Consider the following 14,453-nt stretch of genomic DNA (forward strand, 5'->3'; position numbering starts at 1 on the left):
TAGCCTGGCCAACAAAGCGAGACTCTGTCTCAAAAAAAAAAAAAAAATAGCAATTTGCTCGATTACTTTGTGTGAAAAGCTGTCAGTGGGAAGAGGGACAATTGAGACACTTGGATGATTGAGAAATTTTTTAATTTAATTTGGTGGGCCTACTTTGCTTAGATTGAAAAGCCAGAAATTTGATGTCAATAGTTACAGAAATTTCTGCAGCATACTCAAACCAAATTCTATTTGGAAGTAACTACCATTCGCATGATTTTAGCTTGGAAGACAACATTTTTGTATCTCGAATTTATTTCCTAGTTGTATTAAAGATGTTAGTTCTCAATGGCAACAACATGTCTGGTGAGTCAAAGAGCACTGGACCCCTTGAAATAAAAGAACTTGGAAGAATTGGGGGCTGGGCTAGGAATATATGGCCAGGTAGAATTTGCTTTGAATGAGAAAAGATAAACTGATGAAAATAGACCTCTTAGTGCAAGAAGAGCATTTCAAGGGTGTCCAACTCCAGGAGGAAGGATAAAGTTGGTAAGTTGCCTAGACTGATAACTGGAGAATGGAACCTGTGAGGTACTCTTAAATAGCTTCAGCATCACAACTGAGGGCCAACCATGCTTCCTCTAGTGTGCAACTCATGGGTATTGGACACATTTTAAATGCGACTACAGTATCTCCCCTAGGAGATGGACAGATCTTGTTACAGGACCTCTCTCTCTGGGGCACCAAAATCTGTTAAACCGTATCAACTGAGAAAATTAGTTTGGCTATGCTCTCAAAATGTTTTTAACTCAGAAGTAACAGAGACATGGCCTCTAACCTATATGAAAAAATAATACATGGTATATAGCAAAGTAGATTTTTGTAGGGGAGAGGCAAAATAATTATACTGGCCTCCTGAGATGCCTTGCTGTGGAGGCAGCCTGCGGCTGTGGATCCATATCCTGATTTTAATGCTCTTGTCTTAATGTAGCCTTTTCTGGCAGTAGACTGTAGATTTGTAAGCCATGTTATTGTGGGTCCTGGGAGTCTTCTTTAGCAACTGAACCTTTTCTAATGCTACCCTTAGTGTACTTTCAAAAGGTGAGATGCATATACTGAGAAGGAAGTACATTTTTCACCTGGTTTGTCGTGGTGAGGGTTAGTCTGGAAGCCGTCACTATTCCGACAACTCTAGGCTGTACCAAATCTCTACAATATGTGTTTTAGTTGCTGAACACAGGCAAATTGTTCTGTGTTTCTTGATGTTTGCAGAATATTTGTCACACGTATCAACTGAAGTATATTTAGCCCTATGGTTTGGGCTCTCTCCAACCCACCACACACTAATAAACTAAATACACTTGCTTTGTTAAGTGCATTTTTATTTCTGCTCTTAGAAGTTGGCTATATTTTTATTTTTAGAAGCTACACACCTATGGAATATGTCATCAGAACTACAAAGCGAGAAAGAAAAAGCTTAGGTTATCTTCCTCATAACTTTCAATGGGGTATCAGCCATATTAACCAGCTTATAACTCTTTCTTACCAAGATTTTCTCTTTGTTTCTGCTTTTCTATCAAGTTTAATTTTCATTCACGATGTGTTGAAAGGCAGTATGGAGTCATACATTTAACTGATTACAAACTGGAGACATTATAGGTCAATGGTTATGCTCTCCACTTAAACAGTGAATTCTCTGTAGTGGATAAAACTGTGTTGTTTGGTTTTCTGCAATATTGAAACTTTGATAGGGAAGTGAAAAAAATAAGATCAAGTGCTTAATAGAGGTGGCAGTGCATGTTTTCTAAGGCATCTGTAATTCAAACTCTTCACTGGCATCAGGAAATCACTGAGATAACATCATTAATTTTCATTAAAGTAAGAGTTAGTAGAGGCGGCCTTTGGTAGGAAAGGCTAGTCAGGGCAAGTTTTATTTGCCTGCACTACAAACAATAGCTCTTTATCATGGCTTTGCAGGCATAAAAATGACAAAAAGGCAGGAAGATAAACCTAAGCAAATATAAAATTAAGAGGAAATTTTTAAATCATCTATTGAAAAGTTAGTAATGTGACCACACGTTTTCAATAATAAAAAATTGGCAAATTCCTCATTCTATCTTCTTACAATGCATGACATCCTCCTAGCGTTCTTGAGAATTCAGTACTTAATTTAGATAAATACACCTTAATTTTGCTATACTCGAATTTTTTTCCAAGTATGAGAAAAGTCACACTCAGAAAGGAAATGCTGAGAATTTCAAATCTTTTTAAAAGTGAAAATTTAAAGAAATCATTCTACATTCAGACCTTAACTTTATTACAAGATTATCACCTTAAATGGTCAAAATTTTCACAATATCAAATTCCCCATTTTCCCAATTCCACATTTCTCAGAACACAACCCTATCTTTAAATGATGCATGAATGCATATATATCTCCATTAACTCCCCCAGCCCCTCCAGCTAACTACCACCCTACTTCCTCCCCCCTTCACAAATATATTTCGCCCAATGGTATGGATGGTCCATACCAACCATGTCTACATCCCCATTGTTGATTCACTTTTGAGCTCACTCCATCACCTCCACTGTGCCTCTAAAATCTCACCAAAGTTAAGGACCTCCTTATTGTGATATCCAATGGATACTTTCCCCAACTGCATCCTGACATCCCAGCAACATCTGACCCTGGTGACCAGTCCATTCCTCTTTGTCCCCATGCAGTATGTAGGTAGCAGTATAACCTATCAGAATTTTCCTCCTGCGCCGGCCACTCCTTTGCAGTCCCCTTTATAGGTTGCTCAACCTCTATCCTGAAGAACTCTTCCCTTCTCACTCTACACTCCCCTGGAGCCATCTCAAACTCTCCATGGTTACAAAAGCAGCATCTACATGCTGATAAGTCCTAAATATTGTTTGTATATTTCTCCTGAGCATACAGCTTCATGTCCAACTCTACCAGGTAAGCCTACCATTCACCTGGTATCCCAAGCCAAGCACCTTGACTTCCCTTCACCTACGGCATCAAATAAATCACTGAGGCCTGTCAAATCCACTTCCTAAATATTCGTAAATACTCTCCACTTATCTCCATCTCTATTTTGCCAATTCAGGCCACCATGTTACTGGTTTAGATTATTGCAGTGAGTCTCTTTCCTGTCAGTCCCACAACCCTCCAAACCATGCTCTGTTCCACAGCCAGAATGATCTTTTAAAATGAAAATCCAATCATGCCATTCCCTTGCCAAAACCTCTTGAATGGCTCTCCACTGACCTTTAAATTCTTTAACTTGGATTTAAAAACTACTTTCACAATCTGCCTCCTGGTTCTCTCTCCAGCCCAATACTTCCCAATAGCCCTTCCCTGGAATTCTGTGCTTTAGTTACACTGAAGTATGTTCAGTCTCTGAGTGCATCATGCTTTCTCTGGGCTCCTCTCATTCCCTTCCCTCTGACTAGAATGCTCTTCCTACAGTGAGCTCTACTTACTCTTCCAGAATCACCTAATCACCTCTTCAAACAAACCTTCTCTGAACCTCACCCCACACAGCTAGCTGTTCACATGGTACCCCATTCTTCCACTATTACACAACTAAATACATGACATTAAAAGTATCTCTTCACTTTTCCTCAGGATGCCCATAAATCCAAGAAATATAGACAATGCCACTTTTTAAATCAATTATAGACAATCTTCATGATCTTACGTGTACATTTTCTTATGTCTCCAGATTTTATGGACATCCCATTAGACTGTAAGTTCCATCAGGATAGGAACTGTACCTGTCCGTTTCACAGGCATATCATCAATGCACATAGACACTCAAACAATATTATACCATAATTCACTTTGTTGATAACAGAGAGTTATACATAAACTATCTGAAGAAATGATAGAGCTATATAACACTTCAGGATTTTCCCACAGGTTTATGACAAAAAAGCACAAAAGCTATCTTGTCATCTTTCCTCTATCTCGGCATCCATCTGAATGTCGGCATTCAAGCTAATAAACCACACATATCTGTGAATGTTGGTTTGGATAAGATAGTCACAGTCTTCTGAAGGCTCTCGTGTCACAAAAAAGAAAAAAAGATAGTCACAGTCCTCTAATAACCAAATACATTTTGTAAAAGGAAGAAACAAAGGTAGAATGGTAAAAGTGATGCAAGTTTCATAAAGGCAATTACGGATGCCAATGCCATTAGTTGGAAAATTAAAAATTGTCAATATCTTATCACTTTAACATTAGTAGCTGAGAAATGGTAACAGAAAAGATTGAATCTAAACAATAAAATAAAATAGTCTAATAGTGTTTGGCAAACACTAGGCCAAAGATAATTTAAAGAATGAATGCTATGTTGCAAAAGGACTTGTGACAGCTATTTCTCCCCTCTCCAAGTGAAAATATCCCCAAGGCACTTTTTTATAAGCAAAGAAAAATTCTCAAGATTTTTAAGTACCAGTTAATACTTACAGCAAAGGGCCTTCTGCAGTCTTCGGAGTTTCATGGCAGTCCTATAAGCTGAGAACCTGACATTATTCAGGTCAGCTGAAAAAAAGGGAGGAAACAAAGATCATTTGTTATTTCATCAGAAAACACAGACAAAACCCCCAATGATTTGCCAACAACTATAACAACCACGAAAATAGCCTTAAAAAATTGTGTCTATGCTCCAAGCTTTGGGAGGTGAAATTCTGTCGATGTGTCCTTTTGCCCTTTGACAATAAGGAAAGCTAAGTTCTGTGAAGGACTATAGTGGCATAGCCTGCAGGGCATTCATGTAGTCCTTGTTCCCAAGAGAGAAAAGAAGGATGGGCATTTTTTTTAATAGACCGTAATCTTCATCTATTGCAGTGAATCTTTGCCACGGAAGATTAAAGAGAACAAGGAACATATTATTGAAATAGCTATAAGAACTTAACAATCAGGTGACAATATAACATTTTTTTCTGATTATAAATGTTATACATGCTCATTGTAGAAAACTTAGAAATCAATGAAAAATATAAAATCAAGTAAACAAATCATCTATAATCCCATAACCCAAAGATAGGCACTGTTAACATTTTGAGTATTTTTTTCCTTAACATATATCTATGTATATGAGATAAATTTTAAGATATAATTGGAATTAAACATCTGGCTTTATATTCCAAGGCACAATCATTATAATATTCAGCATAGAGTAACCACTCAACAATTTATGCTACTGTGGTTTCTACAGCCACCTGTCTATCAAGTCCTGACTCATGTCACCTAGCAGGAAGTTATATTTAGATGATGTCCTTACTCAAGTCTGTACAAGCCTTAATAGACACTGGACTACATTTCTTTTCTAGCATTTCTGTGTACGTATGTTTCAAGAACCCAGCTCCAAAAAGCTCCTTGAAAACAAGAACCCTGTCACCTACTTCTGTCATATTTCCCAGCAACTTAATATACAACAGATCTCTGGAAAAGCAGGTCTAATACAACTAGAGGACTGATTGACTGATTGAATGAATAAATGAACAAAAGGATTAAAAAGAAAAACCATATTGGTAAACATGACTAAGTGCCCTAATCAAATGGCATCCATAAAATCAGTTCTAATGAGGTATTAGCAAAAGGCAATAATTTAATCCATATCCAAGTCACTTGGGTTAGCACTTTTAGCTTTATGGTTTTTGCAGAGACCAAACATAAAAGCCTGAATTTAAATTAGGAGAAGGAACACAATGTCTGTAATTTAAACTATTCAGCATAAAAATATAAAAGGGACTGGCAATACCCAATGTTGGTCAGGATATAGAGCAACTGGAACCCTCATACACTGCTTGTGGGAATACAAAACAGTATGACAACTTTGGAAAACCTGTTTAGTAGTTTCTTAAGAAATTAAACATGTATCTATTTTATGACCCAAATATTCTATTTTTAGATATGTATCCAAAATAAATAAAAACATGTTCACAAACAGATGTGTACATGAATGTCCATAGCAGTTTTATTCATAATAGCCACAAACTGGAAACAAATCAATAGGGTAATATATAAACAAATTGTGGTATAGTCATTCAATGGGAGACTACTCTGCAATAAAAAGGAACTAACTACTGATAACACAACTATGTGAACTGATCTGAAAAAAAAAAAACAAAAAAAAACACCAAACTTGGTAAAAGAAGCCAGGAACAAAACCATACATACTGTTTGATTTCATTTATATGAAACTGTGGGACAGATAAAACTCAGATACAGTGAGAGATGGTAGTCTGGGGTAAGGTGGGAGTGGATAGCTGACTGCAAAGGAACACAAAGGTATTTTCTAGGTGATTGAAATATTATATATTTTAATTGGTGTGCTGGTTACACAGGTGTATACATTTGTCAAAATTCAAACTGCGCACTTAAAATGGAAACATTTTATGGTGTTTAAATTATACCTTAATAAAGTAAATTTTAAGAATTCTTAAAAACCCTCACGTGGACAGTACACTATGATGTATGTGCCTGTTAGCTTAAACTACACTGTAGAGGCGGTCAGTTGTCTTAATCAGGAATGTACACTCCAGGGGTGGCTGGCTAGCAATTAATCAAAAAGCTTCACTCCAGAGGCGGCCGCTTTAAGTGATTCAGCTATATTTAGCTCCTATTACACCAGGGGTTTCATTAATTATCCTAATTAATGTCAGATAGGCTTGCGTTGGTGATATTAGTGGCTTGTGAAATATGAGGATTGTTGGAAAAGGTTTAGAAACATTCCCCACCTTTACATGAACAGGGTTTAGGAAGAATCTAGTAGGCCCTCAATCTTTAGAAATGGTGCCCTAAACTGGATTCCAAAATGTCCAGCTGTAGTTCATTGGATTTTTGGTTGCCTGAATTCAGTTAAGTGGTTGACAGAATCCTGCCGCTAGAACAATGGTTCTCTAACTTGAATGAACATCAGAATTGCCTGGAGGGCTAGTTGAAAAATACAGATTTCCCAGGCCTCACCCCCAGACTCTCTAAGTCTGGGGAGGGCCTGAGAATCCAAATTTCTAACAAATTTCCAGGTGCTGCTGCTGCTGCTGCTGGTCTGGGAACCACACTTTGAGAACCACTGTGATAGAGGACTGTGCCCTGTGTAGACTGTGAGAACACCTCCCACTGAGCACTCAAAAAGGCAGTGCTGTGACTTCACTGTGCCTCCGGCACAGGCTATAAGATTGTTTTGTAACCCCTGCCTAATAAATGTTCATATGAGACAGAACTTGTTCTGAGACTTGCTTTCATTATAGCCTGGCAGCAAAGATGTGGCTAAGAAGGAAGCCCTCACCTCCTTCTTGGTGAAGCCACCTCACCATGGGTGGCTACCAACACCTACCAAAGAGAACCTACGTAGGTCCATGTTAGCCCAAGGGTGATTCAAGGACCAACAACCATCAGCATCTGCTTGGAGCTTATTAGAAATGCAGAATCTCAGGCCCCACCCAGATTCTATGACTCAGAATCAACATTTAAGATCCGCTGGTAATTCATAAGGACATTCAAGTACAATTGAATCTTTAGTTTTACATTTTAATAAAGTTTCTTATTCCATGTTGTTATTAACTTCAAGTATAAATTTCTTTGTTAAAGAAAACCTAGATTGTCTTTTGTTTTACTTTCTATCTTGCTACATTCCATTTTGTGGGCTTTTGGGAGAATATTTAATAATTAAAGTCAGTTAGATCAAAAACTCACCTCTGGGATATATTTGTGGGTCTCTTATTTGTGATGAACACCGAAAAAAAGGTATTCTATAAATTAAAAACGTCTAAGAGTGTCTTGAAAGGTTATATGCACAGCTTCCTTCTCGAAGTATAATAAATTAACTTTTCCCTAGACCTTGTTCTCTGGTGAATAGAACTTCATTTATCTAGGTTGCCCTTCATTCTCTTTCCCCTAAGAGTAGTGGTTTTTCCCTTGTCTCTTCTCCCCATTCATCACTGCTTACCTTTTTGAGCAGTTTCAGCCAACTCATGGTAAGAGTTGTCTTGTGACATTAATATAGGAGAAACCAATTCCTGTCTTTTCCTCCAGATTGGTGTAACACCATTCATCAATACTATCACATTTTTCCTATCCTTGCTAATGTGGAGTTCCTTCATACACACTCATAATTGAGTGCCTTTGGCTCTTTATAAAATAAGCATTGTAAAGACACAGAAATGCACGTTTAGCAAACTATACATTCCTTCTCCCTTAACACCAGCCTGTAGCAGTTTCCAAAGGATAAGCCTCCAACCCCAAATTGTCTTTCATTCATTTACTTATACAAAAGTATTGAGTGTCATCTATGTGCTAACCAAACATCCTGGTAGAAGATATTGGTACAAGGTTTCTCTTCTATCCCCCCTTTTTTTCTAATCCTCCTTTACAACTGCCTATTAACTCATTGGCCTAGTTTCCTACCATCTTTCTTCTTTCATAAAACTAAGGTCCCTCTCTTATGACCCCCATTCTACTCCCCTTTCTAATTTTCCTGGTTCTATTCAGAATTCAGAACAAATGATCTAAACGAGGTCAGAAGCGCCATCCAAATCTCACAGTTCATATCAAGAATTGGCAACTTCCAGGAGCTAGAGATCCAAGTCGGAGAAGCAAGGATGATCCGATTCTTTCAGGGCATGAATCACTGTGGCAGAGAATCAGAGACAAGCATCTGGAAGGTTCCCGCTCTACCAGTGCTCTCAGCTTCCCTAAAGCAGTTCGAACTTTCCTTCCTTCCAAATCCTTCTAAGTATGACACATTCTGCCTCTAGTTAATCCTCCCTGACACCCTTTCAGCCTACCTCCAACCCACTGCAGAGAACAAGCCTTCTGCCACCAGTTTTCTATGCACCATAGTCCAAACTGCTCTCAAAGAGTGATTCAGGAGTACCAGAAGAAAGCAGCAAGGAAAATGTTTAGTTTCCATCACTACGCTACAGAAGCCATGCACATTTATATCCACAAACCATCAGTGAATTGCAACGGAGTTCTGGTGCCTTGAAAGTCCTACTCAAGAGAGTTAACTGCCTGTGTTGTTTGAGTATGCATGTGTTGCTAGGAATCTGCAGCACCATTCTCTCTGGCTTACAGCTGGAAGAGATAAGTTTCCGCCTTGTGAAAGTGTGTAGGATGCACATAGAAACCTCAAGATGCGATACAGCTGCAAACAATGTGACACTGTCCCAGGCTGAAGCTTGAGATGATTGTGTAGCTAAAATATGCATGAAGATTACTAAAGCTAAAGCCCCCTTATTCTCGTGTCCCATGGGAGGCCAGCCCCCACTTTCCCTAACAGCTAACTTTCCAGGACTCTGATCCAAGTTGTAATGAGCTCACTAGCTCTCACGGCCGGAACTCAAGAGGAGTGAGACTATCCAAGAAACGAGTTACACCATGTTTCCATGGCAGCTGGTAGAAAGAGCACTTCAGAAGGATAAAAATGCTGAACTGTACATTCCTTTTCATAACTTGTATTATTTTACCCAGGGCTTGTTCTAGCCTAAAAATAGAGAAATCTAGAAACTTAAGGAACGAGGACAAATATCAAACCATCTACCTTCTCAAGTTGAATTACCAACCACCCATTCATCTTTAATTTTGAAGCATGAAAAAGGTAATAGTCTTTTTTTCCCCTTTGTTTAGCTTGTGAATTTTTCTTGACTTTGGTAAATATTTGTTTTATGACTTTTACTTTCAGTCTGTGGAAGGTAGTAGTGGAAGGTGTCAAATTCACCAGAAAAGAGGAACAATTGGTCATATTTGAGTCACAAATCTACACAGGTCAGACATGTTTTTGTAAAAAGAGTGAAAAAACCAACTCGGCATTTTAAAGTCATCGGAAAATTCAGAAGATATTGTAGAAAGAAAACATTAAGCCCCTTCATTTCAATTTTATAGCTTGTTTCTGTCTTTTAATAATACTGCAAAAATCCTGCTATCTCTGACTGAACCGAGATCTAGAATTTAAAACAAGGAGTGCTTCAGTCCACCTTTCCAATGGCTTGTAGAGACTTTTTGGAAAGGCCCAAAGTTTCAGTATGCTTATCTATTGGGTAGAAAGAACGATAATGACCTCATAAACTTAATGAGTGGAAAGAATTGCATGGCTAAAGATTATTTCAACAGATAAATGGGTGTTGTGGTCTTTGTTTCTTCCTATCAACTCTATTTCCCCAAAGAAATTGAATCCAAATCTCTCAGGTGATCATGAGTGAAAAATAAAATTTAGAAGACATATGATATTTTCTTGGTACAATTCCAAATTTAGTGCTTGGCATACAATGTGTGTTAAACTCCTACTATATGTCTATTGTAATAATTTTCCAAATTTTCCCAAGAAGCCAAAACAAGGCAGTCTCCCCCTACATCCCTCCTATTATAGGAAAGTGGCAGATTTTAAAATATAATAATATGTCTCTGATTCCCCAGCCTCACTCTTCCTGGAGCATTCTAATGGACTTTTCACATAACAAGAATTATTCTTGCCAGCTCAAGCTCACTAGAATAAACAAGAACCATGGGTCTTAATGAGGCTTGAGATAAACTCAGTAATTTAAACCAAGTTTGGCTTGAAAGCAAATTAAGTCATAATGTCCGGGCTTCAGAAGTTTAGAATTATTGGGAGCTCTTCAAGAACAGGCCAGGAATTCTGGAACGTATCTTTAAAGAATTAGCCGAAAGAAAAGAAACATTAAGACATCATACTTGGATTATAATGTTTTAGATATATTTGAGGCCTTATAAAATCTAAGCTCATTAAAACCTCGTCATCCACATAGAGCTTTACTTAAATTGGGGGAAAATAAACCCACACACAGATAAATAGGAATTACACATTCATACTTCCATGAACTACAGAAAGCCTAGTCTGTGAATTTATAATTACCATCAAGTTATGTTTCCAGATGTGAAATGGTTATTACTTATTTGCCACCAGTGACTCTCTAAAATTCTTCTAAAGAATGAAGAAGAGAAGCAATAAAGTATCTAGTTTGGTACAAATGTGGAAGACTCAGAATTCAGGAAGAGAGAAAGAGGTTATGAACCAAAAAATATTGCAAAGTTCAACTGCGAAATAAAAGCACAGAATCCTGGCTGTGAATTGTTGAAGGCCTTTCTGGCTCCCTCCTCTTGCTTGGCTTTCCTCAGCAGAGTCTCAATACTTCTTAGCAGCAGTGGAAGAGTTGAAATTCAAATTAGTTTTGCCCATTGTTAGCTGCTCTGGTAAAAAGATTTGTTGAGAAAGCAGCTTCTGTAACGAATGAGCAATATGAAGTTTTGGGGGGAACTACGTATCTTAAGTACTACTTCTGGGACCTGAATTCTTCCCCAGATAATGGAAAGCTGACTCATATAGACATCGCTGTGCCATGTTCCTTTTACTCCAGCTGGAAGTGAGGCAGGTTCTGGGCTCTAATTCCTAAAGTCTTTATTATATATAAAACATATAATCCATAAGAATTATGTCCTCTAAAGAGCTATGAAGTAATTTTGCCTAAAAAGTCATTTGTATACATTTAAGATAATACTAATGATATATATTTAAAGGTGCATTTAAATATAAATATATATAAGTATATTTATATTTAATATATATTTTAAATACTACTAATGATTAATGCTAATACTAATATCAATGATTGAAAGGATGAGAGGATTATGCCTTTAAAAATCTATAAAATGGTTTTGCCTAGTCTTTTTTAATTCATTAGTATTATTTTAAATATATATTTATATATTTTAATTATTATATTTAAAATAATATTGAGATGTATTTAATTATAAACATATATTTAAGTATACATTTGAAATAATACTAATGACTAAAAAGATTCTCTAGGCAAAACTGTTTTATAGCTTTTTTTTTTTTTTTTTTTTTTTTTTGAGACAGAGTCTCACTTTGTTGTCCAGGCTAGAGTGAGTGCCGTGGCGTCAGCCTAGCTCACAGAAACCTCAAACTCCTGGGCTCGAGCGATCCTCCTGCCTCAGCCTCCCGAGTAGCTGGGACTACAGGCATGCACCACCATGCCCGGCTAATTTTTATATATATATATATCAGTTGGCCAATTAATTTCTTTCTGTTTATAGTAGAGACGGGGTCTCGCTCTTGCTCAGGCTGGTTTTGAACTCCTGACCTTGAGCAATCCGCCCGCCTCGGCCTCCCAAGAGCTAGGATTACAGGCGTGAGCCACAGCGCCCGGCCTGTTTTATAGCTTTTTAAGACATTCATTTCCACAATCCTTTTCATTGATCCTTTCAATACTTTTTGAGCATGTACTATGTGCCAGGAACCATGCCAAGTACATGGAATACACTGGTAACCAAAACAGATCTCTGCCTTCTATGAGTCTGCAGTCTAGTGAAGGAGATTGATAATATAGTAATGAAATATTCATCTGTACTGTGGTGAAAGGGTGAAGGAAACACACAGGAAGTGAGGAGACAGTATACATAGGGGAAAGACAGGGCAGGCAGGCTGCTCAGAGAAAGTGAGGTTGAAGCCAAGACCAGAAGGGGCAAGCAGTGGGAGGAGCTAATAAGAAGCCTGCGGACTTATGCAGCCAAGAAGTCTCAGCAATTGGAGGTTCCAAGTTCCCTTGAAGGCTGAAATATGGCTGAAGATAACAAGCATTAGCCAAAAGTCTTTAGAGCCCTAAACACTCCCTCTGACACCCTTCCCATACAGCCAATCTTCCCAGCTCCCAGAAGGCAGGAGGTTTAATCTCAGGAGAAACTGCTCAGGACCCCAGGGGAGTTCAAGAACAATGAAGTTTGGGAGTGGGAGATTGGCACTAAAGCCAGAGGGAGGAAAGGCCAAATCAGCATACTGAAAGAAAGTAAATCCTTATCTTCGGTTTCCTTCTCTTGTATTCCCCATATTTACTCTGCCATTTTCTCTTTTGTCAACTCATTTAAAAATCTCTTCTATCTAAGCACTTCCTTATTTGCCATCCTTATCTCCAAAAGGAACATCAACTTCGGCAAGGTATCCAGTCATTAAATTGCTCCTCAATTTCTGGTCATCTTTATTTGTCATCTTCTTGCTGCAGCTATGACCACAAGAAATCAAGTCAATGCATTTACCTTCCAGTCTCCCTCTTGACAGGCAACTTACACTCACATGGGCCATTCTCACCATTGGAATGGACAACACTATTCTCTTTCTTTGGCTTGGAACTTTCAGATACTGCTCTACTGTTTTTCTCAATCATGACATGAGTTACAAAATTACTTACAAAACTCTCAGAATTGCATGGACTTACAAAGGTACCCCAGTCTCCTTTCAACTCTCTTCTAAATTTCATTAATTAACCAATCTTACCACTCTCTATTTGTAAGTGAACACACATCCCAGATTTTCTAGGGCAGAAGGAGTTTAATTAAATTTTACCCTTTATAATAAAGGTAAGACACTAAATATGATCAAATGTGACTTAATTTTCATATCTATGTAAAGCCAAATTCACAGATAATTTTTATCAAATTTGGTGCCCTCATTTTTTTTTTTTTTTTTGCCAAGACAATCTCACTCTGTCACCCCAGCTATAGTGCAGTGGTGTCATCATAGCTCATAGCAACCTCCAACTCCTGGGCTCAAGCAATTCTCCCACCTCAGCCTCCTGAGTAGCTGGGACTACAGGCACATGCCACCATGCTCAGCTAACTTTTCTATTTTCTTTTTCCCTCACTCTTGCTCAGGCTGGTCTTGAACTCCTGGCCTCAAGTGATCCTCCCATCTCAGCCTTCCAGTGCTAGGTTTACAGGCATGAGCCTTCGTGTTTGCCCTGTGCCCTAACTTTTTTAGATTGCAAAAACATACTGTTTGTAATATGGTTGACACTACCTATTTCCAGTTTATCATGCTCTCTCACAGTTGGGGAATTGTGGAAAACCTACTTTAATGATGAAAATAAGCAACAGTGAATTTCTTCATCGCTTTAATGCTTAATTTAACCTCATCTTTCTCCCTTTCCTGAGTTAGAAAGTCTCAACTAAAATTTTCCTAAATGCTAACTTTTCTACCTTGGCTACACCTTCTCAGCTTACTTATTTCTCCACCCTTATCTCCCAAGATTTCAACATATGATCTTTTTCCCAAAAGCCCAATCTCTTTCCATTACTTCTCTGGTAACCATAGACCAGAGGTCGCAAACTGGTTGAATTTAGTCTGCAGACTTGTTTTTTGGTTTTGACTGGCTGGTCAGTTTGAGCTCATATAATGTTTTTTTAAATTGTTAAATGATTTGCCATTAGTCAAAATCTGTCGATTTCCCATTATCTTGCTTCACAGTAAGAACCTGAAGACCTGACAATAGGGACCCACATTTTTGCATGACAATAGTCAGCAGGAGCTGAGGCCCCAACAGAAGCTTTTCAGGTTGTTGCAGTTCTCACCCAGTCACCTTCAGTCATTTAAATTAACAGCTTGGCTCTGGAAGGCATTCTTTTTAGATTCTCCCCATAGCTTTACATT

At 38.0% G+C, this 14,453-nt stretch overlaps 1 protein-coding gene across 19 annotated transcripts in view; it reads right to left on the reverse strand.

The window, feature by feature from the left end:
• The window catches only part of DMD (dystrophin), a 2,109,452-nt gene that overhangs the window by 98,264 nt on the left and 1,996,735 nt on the right, over positions 1-14,453 (reverse strand). For all 19 annotated transcript variants that reach the window (XM_012756891.3, XM_012756894.3, XM_012756895.3 and 16 more), the window contains one exon: positions 4,457-4,531. In XM_012756891.3, the coding sequence (XP_012612345.1) occupies positions 4,457-4,531 (75 nt within the window). The remainder of the gene's footprint in view (positions 1-4,456; positions 4,532-14,453) is intronic.

This window comes from Microcebus murinus, chromosome X (assembly GCF_040939455.1).
Source record: "Microcebus murinus isolate Inina chromosome X, M.murinus_Inina_mat1.0, whole genome shotgun sequence".
NCBI lineage: Eukaryota > Metazoa > Chordata > Mammalia > Primates > Cheirogaleidae > Microcebus > Microcebus murinus.